Here is a 17,288-nt window from a genome sequence, read left to right as displayed (position 1 = left end):
ATGCTTCCTGCTCTCCAGTAGAGTATTTACCTTCAATTTCTGACAATGGGCGTGATGCATAAGCTATTTAACATTTGCTTTCGTCAATGGACTGTGAGAGTACAGCTCCAAATGCAGTTCCCAATTCATCTGTTTTAACGTATGTTTCCGCATGTGGGCTGAAATGCGCGAGGACTTCTGGAGATGCTATCTTCGCTTTTAACGTTTCAAACACTGTTTTCTGTGTCCATTCCCATTTAGCATCTTTATGCAGTAGCTTCTGAAAAGGCTCTGCAATCTCTGCGTACTTAGGAACATAATGGCAAAAGTTGGTAGTACCGAGGAACGGTGCCAACTCTTTCACGTTAGATGGTGTTGGAAGCACAAGAAGGGCTTTGACGTTGTTGAGTGTAGGCTTTACTCCAGCTGCTGTCAGTCTGTAACCTAGAAAGTCAATCTCGGGTGCTGCGAATGTGCATTTGTCTTTGAGTGTCAAATTGTGTTTTGTGAGTCAAGTGAGCACTGCTGATAATCATTGACCATGTTCAGCTTTGTCCCATCCGTGGACAACGACGTCATCAAGTAGGTTGAGCATCCCCTCAACATCTGACAACACTGAAGAAACTATCTTCTGGAAAGCGCTAGGTGCTGAAATTAGTCCATATGGCATTCTGCGGTACTGAAACACACCTTCATGAGTAACAAAAGCTGTAAGATATTGGCTTTGTTCTTCTAGAGGTATCTGAAAATAGCTCCATCGCATATCAAGCTTTCTGAAGGCTGTGGAGTCATAAAATGATGCTGACAGTTCTTGGATTGTAGGAACTGGATACTTGTCTGGTATGAGAACTTTGTTGACTGCCTTAAGGTCAAAGCATAGTCTAAGTTCACCATTTTTTGTTGTGCAATGACTAGATTTGATATCCATGTCGATGAATCAATTCAACGATACCGTCTGCTTCTATTCATTTCAGCTCCTGTGACACTTCACGGATTGCAAATGGCAACTGTCTCAAATTTTGTGAAACTGGTTGAATTGATATGTCAATTTGAGGAGCATGACAGTACCCTTTGATCTCCCCAAATCCAGCAAATAAAGAAGGGTACTGGCATGTATAATCTGCATTATCAATCCCGTTAATGTGTGCTCCGGTGGGATGTTCAAGTTTGAATCCAAACCTATTGAAAAGGTTTAACTCCATAAGGCTTCAGCCTTTAGCTACACAGAAAGAGAATCTGTCTAGGGTGACATTTTTGTAGTGTACTGGAACTGTGATCAACCCCGAGAGTGGAATGACAATGTTGTCATAAGCTTGAAGAGTGTCTATCACAGGAGTGAGATGAGAATTGTAAAAAATACTGATGATAGAGTTTGTCACTCAAAATAGATACTTTCGCGCCAACTTTGATAAGAAGTGACTGAGATGCTGGCATCTCAACTGAGCACTCCTTAAAATGACCTGGTGCTTTACTTTTTGTGATGGTATGTACATGTTGTATCATACTCTCGGGAAGAGACTCCCCCACGTGTCAAACCAATGAAGACTTTTTCTTCAACGACCTGCACATATTTGCAAAATGATTCCACTTCAAGCAAGAGTTGCACTTTTTCCCTCGAGCTGGTCATGGTGTTGTAACTCGATGAACATTTCCACAATTTGGGCACAGTTTTGAAGGTAACTGACCATGATGGGACACATTTTGGATGAGATTGCTGAGGTCTCCATGTCTGTAACCCTGGCACTGAAGATGGTTGGGCAAAGTGTGTCTGCAACCCTGAGTTTAAGGGTGCATGTGTAAGTAACCTTTTCAAATCTAACATGGCAGATTTGATTTGGACTGCTAGGGTTATGGCTTTTTCCAAGGTTAAATCATCATCTTCCATGAGAAAATGTTCCCTAATTATTGGAATTGAAGTCTTTTCAATTAATTGGTCACAAATTAGTTCATTGGTTAGTGTGCCAACTTTTCATATAGCTGCCAATTGTTGCAGTGCTGTCACATATTGTTTAATGAACTCACCATGTCCCTGGGATCTCTGGTGGAATGTGTATCATTCGATCATCACACTTTTCTTTGGCCCAAAGTCTTTTTCAAGAGCACTTACCACGGTATCAAACGTAGACGTATTTTCTGTGAGCTGCTTGAATAATGCTGGCCTTCTATTCCAAGACAATGTACAAATATTGATTTCTTGCAGATCACTGCTATATCTGGACTGTCCATCCCCATAGCGAGTAAATATATCTTGAACCCTGAAATCCATCGCTCCCTGCAAAAGGGAAGATTTGCTGATGATGAAAGAAATGGTTTTGGAGCTGATAAAATTAAATTTTGCTCAATCATCCTCGTAGTTATTTTTTGTTATGCTTTTACAGGTTCTGTTGGATTTTTTATATATCTGATTAATCTCAGAGCAATGCAGATAAGACACTAATTCTAAACCAACAACAGGGTTATTTACAGTACTTTAAAATATCTCAGCACTTACAAGATTTCAGTACAATGTCTTTCAGGTCACTTTTTGTGTTTACTAGAACCTTCAAGCCTCTAGTTTCAGTTTCTTCAATTCTAGGCTTAAGCAATCAAGCACAATGAACATTGATCAGTGACCAGACTAATGTAATGAAATCAAGATCAATCAAACCATTGAATACTGCAGGCTGATCTCAGCCAAGCGATATAGGTGGCATCTGTATTGTATTCGCTAAATATGCTAATGATGTGATGACATTATAGCATCATGACATAAATAAACACTTCCTTGAACTGGCCATGCTTGGTGCCCCCAGTTAGTGCCACCCAAAAAATGGTGATGAGGATGAGATTAAGGTCTGTCAATATAGACAGCCAACAGCATCAGGGACTGCAGTGAACTCATTCAGCCAGCTTCTGATGACCTACCTGCTCAGATGGTGGAGATTTTGGCTGGTTTGCGTGAAGCCTGAGCCTCAAGCAGTTTGCTCGGTTGACTGGGATGCCGCAGGGTCCTAGTGTGGATGGGTTTCAAAGTGTTCATTTGGGTAGGAGAATATTTTCAATTACCGACTAGACTGGTTTTGGGTATCACTGTTATGGACAGCTGCAGCAAAGTATTTACTGGGTTACTGTGTATTTACAAACAGGTCAATATGGCTGTGTCCATGGGATACATCAGAAAGCTAGGAACATATGAAAGGGCTTGAGAATTATTTAGTTCGTATATTAAAAGAATAGACGTGTTTTTCAGAGTTAATAACATGTTTGAACTTGAAGGAGAAAGTGAAGAGGTCAAGATTCAGAATAAGGCAATTCTTGAGCGCACGAAAGTAATTTTGTTCACAGAAATTGGCCCAGAGGTATATGACATACTAACAAACCTTCTTGCTCCCAACAAGGCAAGAGATGTGCCATTTAAAACAATTATCACCAAGTTGGAGGAACATTTCAATCCTAAGTCACTAGAGATAGCAGGAAGCTACAAATTTAGAAAGTAATGAACCAGTTGGTGAGTATATTGTGGCACTGAAGTATTTATCACTACATTGCAACTTTGGCACATTCTTAGACTGTACATTTCAAGACAGATTTATGTGTTGAATGGTGGATGGAAGAATCCAATTGAAGTTACGAAACAGACAAAATCTTACATTTGAGCTAGCGTGTAAGATTGCTCTTTCTATGGAGATGGCATCAAGGAATGTTTGGGAATTTCTTCCTATGCCAGTGACGAGTACAGCTTCTGTCCACTGTCAGAAGGCTTCTGCCAAGCTTAAATTGGAGAGACCTAGTCAGAAGATTGCTGATGAAAGCGGTTTAGTGTCTTATTGCTGGAAGGACGAGCATGTCAGTACAGAAATGCCAAAAGAAAGGCCATAGTGCAACTGCTTGCAGAGCGAAGGCCAAAGCAGGAAAGGGAACACATTCCAGTGGTAATGGAAAGCAGTGATGTCACAAGGATGAAGTTCACAATCGTGAAGTGAATTCAGAGTGCCTAACCGAAGAGGAGGTAGGGCTGTACAGTATTTATGCCACTAGCAAACACTCAAATGACAGAGACTGTGTACAGAGGTGTTGGTAAATCGACAGTCCACCAACATGTGCATCAATACAGCTGCAGATTGCTCCATTATGAGTAGAAACACGTATGAGAGTAAATTCAGTGACATACCTCTAACTGAGAGCACATTTCAGTTGAAAATCTACTTTGGTGAGGTGTTAGAAATATGAGGGCAAATGGAGTGCAATGTCCAACATAAGGGCAGGTCCCTCAAGTTACCCATTGTTGTCGCGAGATATGTCAACAAACCAATGTTACTGGGCAAAGACTGGCTTCGCAAACTGAGGTTGGACTGAAAGCATGTTTTCCAAGTTGGGATGACCAAAAATCTTGATCAGCTGTTGAATAGTTAGAGGAACATTTTCAAGGATAGGTGTGAAGGTATAATGTGCACGTCCAAATTAGGCCTGATGCATAACCAGTATGTTGCAAGATAAGGCCGGTTCCTTATGCTCACAAAGCCCAGGTTGAAGAGGAGCTAAAGAAGCTAGAGAGGAATGGTGGACTAGTGAAAAATGACTGCATTGAGGGACAACCTCAATTGTAGTCATGCCCAAATCAGACAAAACCATCAGACTATGCAGGGACTACAAAGTCACAATCAACCAGGCTAATGATGATGAGCAGTATCCACCATCAACCTGTCAAGATTTGTATGCAGTTAGTGGGATCCAAGCTATTCACAAAGCTGGATTTGTCCCATGCTTATGCACAGCTCAATGAGGATGGAGAGAGGCAGCAGTATCTCATGATAAACACACACATGGGGTTATACTCCAACATGAAGCTGCTCTATGGTGTGAAGTCTTATCCAAAAATCTTCCAAGTTGCAATGGATAAGATTTTGCATGGAGTGCCATATTGTTTGTGTAATCAGGATGATGTGTTGATCACGACCGCAACAGAGGAGGAGAATCTTCAAGTGGTTAGATGAAGTGTTAAAAAGGATCAATGATCTCAATGTGAAGTTGAAAAGGAGGAAGTGTGTTTTAGTGCAATATATAATGTAACTTGGCTTAAAACCAATGATAAAGGACTACAGCCGGTGAAAGAGGCTTTAATCAATGCCCCAAAGCCAAAAGATGTGTCTAAGCTTGGATCTTTTCTAGCATGATCCAATACTACTTGTGCTTTCTGCCTGAGCTTACAATGGTATTTGTCCCATTACATGAATCATTGAAGAAAGATGTGAAATGGGAATGGTCTAAAGCACAACAAGATGCTTATGATACATGTAAGAGAAGCTTGACCATTGAAGCAATACACGTTCATTCGTCACAAATCGTGAACATGTGATGCTTCAAACTATGGAGTTGGAGTAGTGATCAGTCAAGTCATTGATGATGGTCAAGAGAAGTCCATTGTATTTGCGTCATGTACCCTGACCAAGAGTAAATGCAACTACACACAGGTAGAAAAGGAAATGCTTGAAATCATCTTTGGAATAAAAAAATTTCACCGTTTTTTGTTGGGTGCAAACTTTACACTAGTAACAGATACTAAACCCTTCATAGCTCATCTGGGACCAAAGTCAGCAATAGCAATGCTGGCAGCGTCAAGGATGCAGCAGGGGCTGTATGTAGTCTCACAGTACGAATACAGCATCGAATATTGCCGTTCAAAAGAGAATGCTATCACTGATGCACTGTGGCATTTGCTGCATGAGGACTCAGAAGTAGTCTGTGAAGGTGCAATCTTCACAATAGGAGTGGTAGCTGATAACTTTCCATTCACTGCAATTGAAATTGCAACTGAAACTCAAAGACTCGGTGTTAATTTAATTTTTTAAATTTTAATTTAGAGATACAGCACTGAAACAGGCCCTTCGGCTCACCGGGTCTGTGCCGACCAACAACCACCCATTTATACTAATCCTACATTAACCCCATATTCTCTATCACATCCCCACCATTCTCCTACCAGCTACCTACCCTAGGGGCAATTTATAATGGCCAATTTACCTATCAACCTGCAAGTCTTTGGCTGTGGGAGGAAACCGGAGCACCCGGCGGAAACCCACGCAGACACAGGGAGAACTTGCAAACTCCACACAAGCAGTACCCAGAATTGAACCGGGGTCACTGGAGCTGTGAGGCTGCGGTGCTAACCACTGCGCCACTGTGCTGTGTTTTAAAGAGTCCATGAACATACATTGAATGGACATTGAACAGACGAGGAACTGGAACCGTTCCATAATTGTCGCAATGAGTTGTCATGTGAACAGGGCTGCATTCAGTGGTTTCATAGAGTGGTGGTACCTAGTTCTTTGAGAGATAGAATTCTGGCAGAACTCCATATTGAATACACAGGAATAGTCAGTATGAGATCCATAGCAAGAGGTTTTGTTTATTGGTCTGATCTAGTCAGTGACCTAGAGTCATTGGTTAGCAAATGTACTATCTGCCAAAACTGCAGAAACAAGCCGCCTAAAACTCCTTTGCAATCATGGTCATGGTTGACTCGACCATTTCAAAGTGTCCATGTGGATCACATGACCTCTGGCAAGGAACGAATCAAAACATGAGCATGATCTACTTGATCACAAGCTCATGTCAGAGTTTGAACCATTCAGATTTCAGTGTCTGAAGTACCAATTTTTGAGAAAGAAACATGACCTTCTCAACTTTCTGAACCTAAACCAAACAGCCGAAAACCTGACTGTACACCAAAACCGGTAAGATCAGAGAGACTTTGTAAACTTGATTTGTAAATATCGTTCATTGTAGAGAAAAACGCTTTCTTTTTGAAAGGGGAAACAACTACGCAATGACATCATGACATAAATAAACACTTCCTTGAACTGGCCATGCTTTGTGTCCATCTTGTCTGTTCGTGCTACCTAAATATAATCACAGCCTCCCATTTGTAATTACTGTCGTTTGTATTCTCTGCACTTTGTTTTGTAGACAAGAACTCCGGTCAACAAAGTAGTGACTGTGCTAGATAAATACTGGAAGCCTGAGGCCTGGTTTGTGGTGGTCCTGACATTGGCCTCAGCATTGGCTGTTGCAGCTTTTGCATTACTGCTGTGGAACTGTCTCTCAAGGTGAGGTAACCCTCACTCACTGGGTGCAGGGAGGGGGAAGGTCATCATTTTTGTAGAAAAAGAGCCAAGGCCCACAGAGTTAATCTTTATTCAGCATTAGCCTGATTGTAATTTCCCAAAGCAGTGTAAGTCCACAGGGTTGCTTGTTGAAATGCAGTCACTGCTGTTACATAGACAACTAATGCCGCCTTCTGTGCTGTAATGGTTCAATGACTCCATGATAACTGCTTTGCATACAGGAAGACCACACGAACAACAATGTAACGGGTGCCCCAGTTCAACCAGGTGGAGGAAGGTGGACAGGGTCTGGTTGGGCGTTTGGTCAAGAACAAAGCCCTCAGGTTGTCCTCGTGGGGGATGGAGGTGTAGAGAGATTGGCTGTCCATAGTGAAAAGGAGACATTTAGTGCCAGGAAACAGGAAACTGTTGAAGTGGCGAAGCGTGTTGGAAGAGTCACAGATGTAGGTGGGAAGAGACTGGACAAGGCAACAAAAAATAGAATCAAGATAGGAAGAAATTAGTTCTATGGGCACGAACATGCTGAGAGGATGGATCTACCAAGACAGTCCTGATTGTGAATCTCAGGAAGGAAGTAGAAGCAGGTTGTTCAGGATTGGAGGCCGTGGAAGGAGGATCTATAGAGGAGATAAGGTCAGTGGTAGTCCCAGAAATGATAGCTAGATGTTCGGTGGTGAGGTCATGGTTCAGGTGGCGGTATGAGGAAGTGTCAGAGAGTTGGCGTTCAGCCTCTACTAGGTAGAAGTCAGTATGCCAGTCAACAAGGTTGATGTCAATGTTAGTGTTGGACCTGAGAAAACAGAGTGCCGCAAGTTCAAAGGGAGATAGGTTACAGTGAGTGAGGGGAGAAGAGAAATCGAGACATTCAATGTCAGGTCAGCAGTTCTCAATGAAAAGATCGAGAGAGAGGGTAAGAGGGCAGAGGGAGGGAGAATACTGGAGACAGGTAAAAGGGTCTGCTGTGTGGGTGGAAGACTCCTGGCCAAAGATGTGGGCGTGGAGGTGAAGGTGACAGAAAAAGAGATCAGCATCATGCCAAGCTCAAAATTCATTGAGGTGGGGGTGTAAGGGGATGAGGTTGAGGTCTTTGCTAAGGACAGATCATTCAGCATCAGAGAGGGGAAGGTCGTAGGTATTGTGAATGCAAGGCAAGAAGTGAGATTTGAAGAAGGGCTGGGATCAGAAGGAAGGGAAAGGGAAGAAGGATCCAGAGGGGTGTTGGTACCCATGAGTAGTTGAAGCTGGCGATCCTTCACACCTGAAAGGAAGAAAAAAAGCTGTTTGTTAAAGCGCCGGATGAAGCAAAAGATGAAACTGAACCGGAGACCTTTGAGTTGTTGCTGCTGAAGAGAGAGGTTGAGACTGTGCATGTGGTGGTGCATGTCATTGAGCATGAGTCTCAGGATGTGGTGAGAACAGCGGTGTGAGGATCGTCGAATGTCTAGGAGATATCGATAATCATGGTTGGATCCGAAACATGAAGGGTGGAATTTTAGTTGGAATCCAGGTGGAATGAATTGTAGCTGGAGACAGTTGCTGAGGAAGGAAATGTGGCTCCAAAAGTGAGTTTTTTTTGGATACCTGATCAAACACGAGAAGGCAAATAGAAAGAAACGAAGGTGAGCAAGGTAAAAGAGACCAGCAGAAATCCCGTCAGAGAGAAGAGCAGAACTTCTTCAAGATGGGAATTCGTGGAAGAGCAGTGGCAGGGAATTAATCACTAAAATAAAATTAAGATACTGCGGATGCTGGAAATCTGAAATAAAAACAGGAACATAGAATAGTACAGCACAGTACAGGCCCTTCGGCCCACGATGTTGTGCCGAACCTTTAACCTACTCTAAGATCAAACTAACTACCTACCCTTCATTCTACTATCGTCCATGTACCTGTCCAAGAGTTGCTTAAATGCCCCTAATGTATCTGCTTCTACTACCACCGCTGGCAGTGCATTCCACACACCCACCACTCTCTGTGTAAAGAACCTACCTCTGACATCTCCCCGAAACCTTCCTCCAATCACCTTAAAATTATGCCCCCTGGTGATAGCCCTTTCCACCCTGGGAAAAAGTCTCTGGCTATCCACTCTATCTATGCCTCTCATCATCTTGTACCCCTCTATCAAGTCACCTCTCATCCTTCTTCGCTCCAATGAGAAAAGCCCTAGCTCCCTCAATCTTTCTTCGTAAGACATGCCCTCCAGTCCAGGCAGCATCCTGGTAAATCTCCTCTGCACCCTCTCTAAAGCTTCCACATCCTTCCTATAATGAGGCGACCAGAACTGAACACAATATTCCAGATGTGGTCGAACCAGGGCCTTATAGAGCTGCAGCATAACCTCGCGGCTCTTAAACTCAATCCCCCTGTTAATGAAAGCCAACACACCATACGCCTTCTTAACAACCCTATCAACTTGGGTGGAAACTTTGAGCGATCTATGGACATGGACCCCAAGATCCCTCTGTTCCTCCACACTACCAAGAATCCTGTCTTTAAGCCTGTATTCTGCATTCAAATTCGACCTTCCAAAATGAATCACTTCACACTTTTCCAGGTTGAACTCCATCTGCCACTTCTCAGCCCAGCTCTGCATCCTGTCAATATCCCGTTGCAACCTACAACAGCCTTCCACACTATCCACAACTCCAGCAACCTTCGTGTCATCGGCAAACTTGCTAACCCAGCCTTCCACTTCCTCATCCAAGTCATTTATAAAAATCACAAAGAGCAGAGGTCCCAGAACAGATCCCTGCGGAACACCACTGGTCACCGAGCTCCATGCTGAATACTTTTCATCGACTACCACCCTCTGTCTTCTATGGGCCAGCCAATTCTGTATCCAGGCAGCCAAATTTCCCTGTATCCCATGCCTCCTCACTTTCTGAATGAGCCTACCATGGGGAACCTTATCAAACGCCTTGCTAAAATCCATAGACACCACAGCCACTGCTCTTCCTTCATCAACATGTTTTGTCACATCTTCAAAGAATTCAATAAGGCTTGTGAGGCATGACCTGCCCCTCACAAAGCCAAGCTGACTGTCTCTGATCAAACCATGCTTTTCCAAATAATCATAAATCCTGTCTCTCAGAATCCTCTCCAATAATTTGCCCACTACCGACGCAAGACTGACTGGTCTATAATTCCCAGGGTTATCCCTATTCCCTTTCTTGAACAAGGGAACAACATTTGCCACCCTCCAATCATCCGGTACTACTCCAGTGGACAGTGAGGACGCAAAGATCATCGCCAAAGGCGCAGCAATCTCTTCCCTCGCTTCCCGTAATATCCTTGGGTATATCCCGTCTGGCCCCGGGGACTTATCTGTCCTCATATCATTCAAAATTTCCAGCACATCCTCCCTCTTAACATCAACCTGTTCGAGCATATCAGCCTGTTCCACGCTGTCCTCACAGACGACCAGGTCCCTCTCACTAGTGAATACTGAAGCAAAGTATTCATTTAGGACCTCCTCCGACTCCAGGCACAAGTTCCCTCCACTATCCCTGATCAGCCCTACCCTCACACTGGCCATCCTCTTGTTCCTCACATAAGTGTAGAATGCCTTGGGATTTTCCTTAATCCTACCCGCCAATACTTTTTCATGTCCCATTCTAGCACTTCTAAGTCCATTCTTCAGTTCCTTCCTGGCTACCTTGTAACCCTCTAGAGCCCTGTCTGATTCTTGCTTCCTCAACCTTAAGTAAGCTTCCTTCTTCCTCTTGACTAGCTGTTCCACATCTCTTGTCATCCAAGGTTCCTTCACCCTACCATCCCTTCCCTGCCTCATCGGGACAAACCCATCCAGCAGTCGCAGCAAGTGCTCCCTAAACAACCTCAACATTTCTCTCGTGCGTTTCCCTGAGAACATCTGTTCCCAATTTATGCTCCCCAGTTCCTGCCTAATAGCATTGTAATTCCCCCTCCCCCAATTAAATATTTTCCCATCCCGTCTGCTCCTGTCCCTCTCCATGACTATAGTAAAGGTCAGGGAGTTGTGATCACTATCACTGAAATGCTCTCCCACCGAGAGATCTGCCACCTGGCCTGGTTCGTTGCCAAGCACCAAGTCCAACATAGCCTCCCCTCTAGTCGGCCTATCTACATATTGAGTCAGGAAACCTTCCTGGACACACCTGACAAACACTGCTCCATCCAAACTATTTGCACTAAGGAGGTTCCAATCAATATTAGGGAAGTTGAAGTCACCCATGACAACAACCCTGTTACTTCTGCACCTTTCCAAAATCTGCCTCCCAATCTGTTCCTCCGTGTCTCTGTTGCTATTGGGGGGTCTATAGAAAACTCCCAACAAAGTTTAGTTTAGTTTAGTTTAGAGATATAGCACTGAAACAGGCCCTTCGGCCCACCGAGTCTGTGCCGACCAACAACCACCCATTTATACTAACCCTACAGTAATCCCATATTCCCTATCACCTCCCTACACTAGGGGCAATTTACAACGGCCAATTTACCTATCACCTGCAAGTCTTTGGCATGTGGGAGGAAACCGGAGCACCCGGAGGAAACCCACGCAGACACAGGGAGAACTTGCAAACTCTGCACAGGCAGTACCCAGAATCGAACCCGGGTCCCTGGAGCTGTGAGGCTGCGGTGCTAACCACTGCGCCACTGTGCTGCCCATAGTGACTGCTCCTTTCCTGTTTCTGACTTCCACCCATAATGACTCGGTAGACAAACACTCCTCGACGACCTCCCTTTCTGCAGCTGTGATACTATCCCTGATTAGCAATGCTACTCCCCCATCTCTTTTCCCTCCCTCCCTATTCCTTTTGAAACATCTAAACCCCGGAACATCCAACATCCATTCCTGCCCCTGTGATATCTACGTCTCCGTAATGGCCACAGCATTGTAGCTCCAAGTACTGATCCATGCTGTAAGTTCATCACCCTTATTCCTGACACTTCTTGCGTTAAAATAGACACACTTCAACCCATCATACTGGCTGCAACTTTGTCCTGTCAACTGTCTAACCTTCCTCACAGACTCTCTGCACTCGGTATCTGCCTGTTCAACAGCTACCCCATCCCCAGGAAGTGCTGGAAATACTCAGCAGGTCTGGCAGCTGTGTCTGTGGAGAGAGATAAAAACAGAGTTAGCATTTCAGGTCTGTGACCTTTCATCAGAACTGGGAAAATTTAAAAATGTAACAGGTTTTAAGCAAGGGGAAGGGGGGAACAAGAGCAAAAGGGAAGGTCGGTGATGAGGTAGAGGACAGGAGAGATTAAATGACATAAGGTTTCATGGTGCAAGGCCAAAGGGAGTGGTAATGGACAATCTGAACTGCTCGCTGGTTGTGTTGTGAGCCCCGTCCATTACTGATTCTGCAAGAAGCCCAGAAGATAAGATTTGTTTAGAGAGGTTTAGAAGATGGCAGTATGTAGTTGAGATGTGTGCTGCACTGAAGGGCATGCCCAATATATTAGAGTTATGTGTTTTATGTCCTTTTATTTACTTTCCTGGTGAGTTATTGATCTGTAAATCTTTGCAGGACCTCTTGTTCTAAACCAGCCTTCCTGCAGAATGAGATATCTCAGCGCCTGCTGGAGGACAGGTAGGAAATCAAACCACATCCACAGGGTAGAATACATGTCAATAAACACAAGTGATCGTGACTGAGATGTCCCTTACCTCGCCTACGTCTCTTCTCAACATGCCAGATTTCATACAGTTCCATAATGACACTGGTTAGACAGCAATGGGAAGACAGCCATGTTATGTAACCACCTGTTTCTCTATTTCTGTGAAAATGCGTGTTATCCAAACCCTGATATTCCACAGAGGTTCCACTGGTCTCCTGTAACTCAGAAAAACAGGCCGAACAGTTGAAAAAGGGCATTACCACTGTTTGCTTGGGTTCCGCCAGTTTTCTTGCTCAAATTATGGTAGGATGCTAATTAAGCCCCTGCACCTCCATATCTATGTAACTCTGCCTGTTACCCAAAAACAACAACTTGCATTTATATAGCACCTTTAATGTAGTAAAGGTGCTCACAGGAACAAGATCAGATAACATTTGATACCGAGCCACATAAGGAGATTCAGGATAGGCAACCAGAAGTCAAAGAGGTAGGTTTTAAGGAGTATCTTAAAGGAAGAAAGCACAGTGGGGAGGTTTAGGGAGGGAATTCCAGAGCTTAGGGCCTAGGCAGTGGATGGCAACCAATATTCAGAGGGTTGTAGGGCTGAAGGAAGTTACAGAGATAGGGAGGAGTAAGGCCATGGAAGGATTTGAAAACGAAGTTGAGAATTTTAAGATTGAGGTGTTGCTTGACTGGGAGCCAGTATAGGTCAGTGAACGGGTGAACAGGACTTGGTGCGAGCTGGGTTACGGACAGTAGAATTTTAGATGATCTCAAGTTTTAAGATGGTGCAATATGGGAAATGGGCCTGGAGAGCATTGGAATAGTTTAATTCACGAGGTAACAAAGTGTTGCAACAGTAGATGAGATGATACAGGGGTGGAAATGGGCAATGTTATGGAGGTGAAAATAGGTGGTCTTGGTGATGGAGAGGATATGGGGTTAGAATTTCAGCTCTGAGTTAAGTACCATATTAAGGCTGTAAACAGTCTGGTTCACCTCAGATATTTTCCAAGGAGAGCAATGAAGTCAGTGGCTGGAGGACGGAGTTTGTGATGGGGACTGAAGACAATGGGTTTGGTCGTCCCAACGTTTAATTGAAGGAAATTTCTGCTCATCTGGGACTAGATGTCATACAAACTGTGTGAGAAACCAGAGATGGTGGAGGAATGGCGAGGGTTGGTGATGAGGTAGATCTAGGTAGCATTGACGTACATGTAGAACCTGACATTGTGTTTTTGGATGATGTCACTCAGAGGCAGTATTTAGATGAGGACTAGGAGGGGCAAGGATAGATCCTTGGGGGACACCAGAGGTAAAGGTGTATGAATGGGAAGTGAAGCCATTGCAGGTGATTCCCTGGCTACAACTGGATGGATAAGAATGGAACCAGGTGAGAGCAGTCCCACCCTGCTGGATGACAATGGAGAGATATTGGAGGAGGATGTGGTCAAATGTGTCAAAGGCTGCAGACAGGGCAAGAAGGACGAGGAGGAATAGTTTATCTCTGTCAAAGTCACTTTGATAAGAGTCATTTCAGTACTGTGACAGGGCAGAAATATGATTGGAGGGTATCAAACATGGAGCTCTGAGAAAGATGGGCACAGATTTCGCCTGTCAAAGCTGCTCACTATTCCACGATCATCCCTGAATGCAAAGATAACCCCCAGTTTCCCTTCTCCACTACAAACCATCTTCTTAAACCTCTCTCTCCTGCCTCCTGCACCCTGACCTCCGACAAATGTGAGGAGCTCATGGATTTTGTCACGAAGATTAAGACCGAATGTTCAGCTGCTTTGCCATATCCCTCCCTTCCACTAGTCCACCTGACCAAACTTCCTCTAAAGTTTCCCCCCTGCCTGAGCCCTGAACCCTCATCTTTCTCTAGTTTCTCTCCTATCTCTCCTCATGCACTTTCTGAACTCATTTTGACTGTGAGGCCCACCTCCTTTTCCTTCGATCCAATTCCCACTAAACTGCTGATCACCCAACTTCCCCTCCTTGTCGCCATGTTAGCTGATATCATTAGTGGTTCTCTCTCTTCAGGTGTTGCCCCGCTCTCCTTTTAAATCTGCCATCATCACCCTCTCCTCAAACAAACTGCCTTGATCCCACCTCCCTTGCAAACTACCGCCCCATCGCCAACCTCCCTGCCCTCTTCAAAGTCCTTGAACATGATGTCACCTCCCAAATCCATGCCCATTTTTCCCACAACTCCATTTTGATTCCCTCCAATCATGTTTATGCCCCTGTCACTGTATAGAAACGGCCCTTATCGAAGTCACAAATGACATCCTACATAACTGTGCCAAGATAAACTATCCCTCCTTGTCCTTCTCACCGTATCTACAGACTTTGACACGGTTGACCACACCATCCTCCTCCAACACTCTCCACTGTCGTCCAGCTGAGTGGGACTGCTCTCACCTGGTATTCAAAGTATCACTTGCAATGTCTTCTCTTCCCACTCCCACACCATGACCTCTGATTCGTCCAAGGATCGATCCTTGGCCCCCTCTTATTTCTCATCTACATGCTGCACTTTGGTGACATCATGTGAAAGCACAGCATTAGTTTTCACATTTATGTTGACGACACCCAGATCTACCTCACCACCACCTCTCTCGACTCCTCCATTGTTGCTAAATTATCAGACTGGTTATCTGAAACCCAGTACTGGATGAGTGGAAATTTCTTCCAATTAAATATTGGGAAGACTGTAGCCATTTTTTTCAGTCCCCGTTGCGAACTCCGTTCCTTAGCTACCGACTCCATCCAACTCCCGGGCAACAGTCTGAGATTAAACCAGTCTGTTTGCAATCTTGGTGCCATTTTGACCCCGAGATGAGCTTCTGACGTCATATCTGCACCATCACTAAGACTGCCTCTTCCCACCTCCTTTACATCGCCCAACTTCACCTCTCTCAGCTCATCAGCTGCTGAAACCCTCATTCATGCCTTTGTTACCTTCAGACTTGACTATTCCAACACACTCCTGGCTGGTCTCCCACATTCTACCCTGTGTAAACTTGAGGTCATCTAAAACTCTGTTGCCCATGTCTTAACTCGCACCAAGTCCTGTTCACTGATAACCCCTGTGCTCGCTGACCTACATTGACTCTCAGTCAAGCAGCATCTTGATTTTAAAATTCTCATTCTTGTTTTCAAATCCTCCATGGCCTCAACCCTTCTTATCTCTTTAATCTCCTCCAGCCACACAACGCTTCGAGATATCTGCGCTCCTCTAATTCAGGCCTCTTGAGCAACCCCATTTTAATCACTCCACCAATGATGGCTGTGCCTAAAGTTGCCAACGCCTTAATCTCTGGAATTCCCTCCCTTCACGTCTCCGGCTCTGTACCTCACTTTCCTCATTTAAAACACTCCTTTAAACCTACCTCTATGACCAAGCTTTTGACCGAATATCTCCTCGTGTGGTCGGTGTCACACTTCATTTTATAATGTTCCTGTGAAGTGTCTTGGGACGTTTTATTATGTTAAAGGTGCTATATAAATATAGGTAGTTGTTGTTGTATTAACTATATCCATTTCAGGCCTGTGAGTGTACATGCCACACTGATAGGTACTGGGCCTCTCTGATTCTAATTTACATTAATCACCTCGATTCAGAAACCCGATGCAAACTGCCCAAAGCACACAGCTCAGGAGAAACAACATGAGCTGTAAAATAAGGGCAGATAAAATGTAATGCAGACCAGTGATTGGTGCTGCACAAAGGACAGAGAAGTGGGTCACAGCCGGACTGAGTGAATGGTGTTGACACAACTAAGGATGAAGATTAAAGGGACTGAGAGATTTTTAGTAGATTGAAGCACAACTGGGAAGCTCAACTCGGAGAAAGGAAATGAAATGATCGGGCTAACCAGGGAGGTCAAAGGAAGCCATGACGGAATTGTAGTCTGAACGCACTGCTCTTTGAGTCATCTCCAGCTCTCCTCACAAGGAAATAATTTCAAGAAGCCATGTGATTGATCCAAAAGCTCAGAGGACAGAGTTAGGAAGATGCATTTTACCTTTTCACTCAGTAACTGTTGTATTTTTCTTTTTCAATGTAGATCACTGCCTGAAGCTGAAGCACAGAAAAGAAATAAAACTGGGGATTTCACTGGGGAGAAGAAGCAGATGGTATCAAAAAGCCCCCTCAGTCAGGTGAGCAGAGGGTTAGAGGGATCTCTGAAACAATGTGTGTGCGTGTGTGTGTGGTGTGAGTGTTTTTTTTTCATTGCTTCATGGGATGTGGGCATCGCTGGCAAGGCCAGTATTTGTTGCCCATCCATGGCTGCCCTTGAAAAGGTGGTGGTGAGCTGCCTTCTTGAACCGCTGCAGTCCATCTTGTCCGGGTACACCCACAGTGCTGTTAGGGGGGAATTTCCAGGATTTTGACCCAGCGACAGTGAAGGAACGGCGATATAGTTTCAAATCAGGATGGTGTGTGGCTTGGAGGGGAACTTGCAGTTGGTGGTGTTTCCATGCATCTGCTGCCCTTGCCCTTCTCGATGGAAAAGGTCACAGGTTTGGAAGGTGCTGTCGAAGGAGGTGTGATGAGTTGCTACCTTGGCTAGGGCCACAGCTAATTCTGCA

At 44.5% G+C, this 17,288-nt stretch overlaps 1 protein-coding gene across 4 annotated transcripts in view; it reads left to right on the top strand.

Moving 5' to 3' along the window:
- Window positions 1–17,288, top strand: part of LOC137380364 (cadherin-related family member 4-like) — a 177,448-nt gene that overhangs the window by 125,685 nt on the left and 34,475 nt on the right. For 2 of the 4 annotated variants that reach the window (XM_068052291.1, XM_068052293.1), the window contains 3 exons: window positions 6,925–7,064; window positions 12,596–12,658; window positions 16,763–16,856. In XM_068052291.1, the coding sequence (XP_067908392.1) occupies window positions 6,925–7,064; window positions 12,596–12,658; window positions 16,763–16,856 (297 nt within the window). The remainder of the gene's footprint in view (window positions 1–6,924; window positions 7,065–12,595; window positions 12,659–16,762; window positions 16,857–17,288) is intronic. The other 2 variants (XM_068052294.1, XM_068052295.1) reach the window with 2 other exon arrangements.

Source organism: Heterodontus francisci, chromosome 19 (genome assembly GCF_036365525.1).
Source record: "Heterodontus francisci isolate sHetFra1 chromosome 19, sHetFra1.hap1, whole genome shotgun sequence".
In the NCBI taxonomy this organism is placed as follows: domain Eukaryota; kingdom Metazoa; phylum Chordata; class Chondrichthyes; order Heterodontiformes; family Heterodontidae; genus Heterodontus; species Heterodontus francisci.
This window is presented reverse-complemented; position numbering and strand designations above follow the sequence as displayed.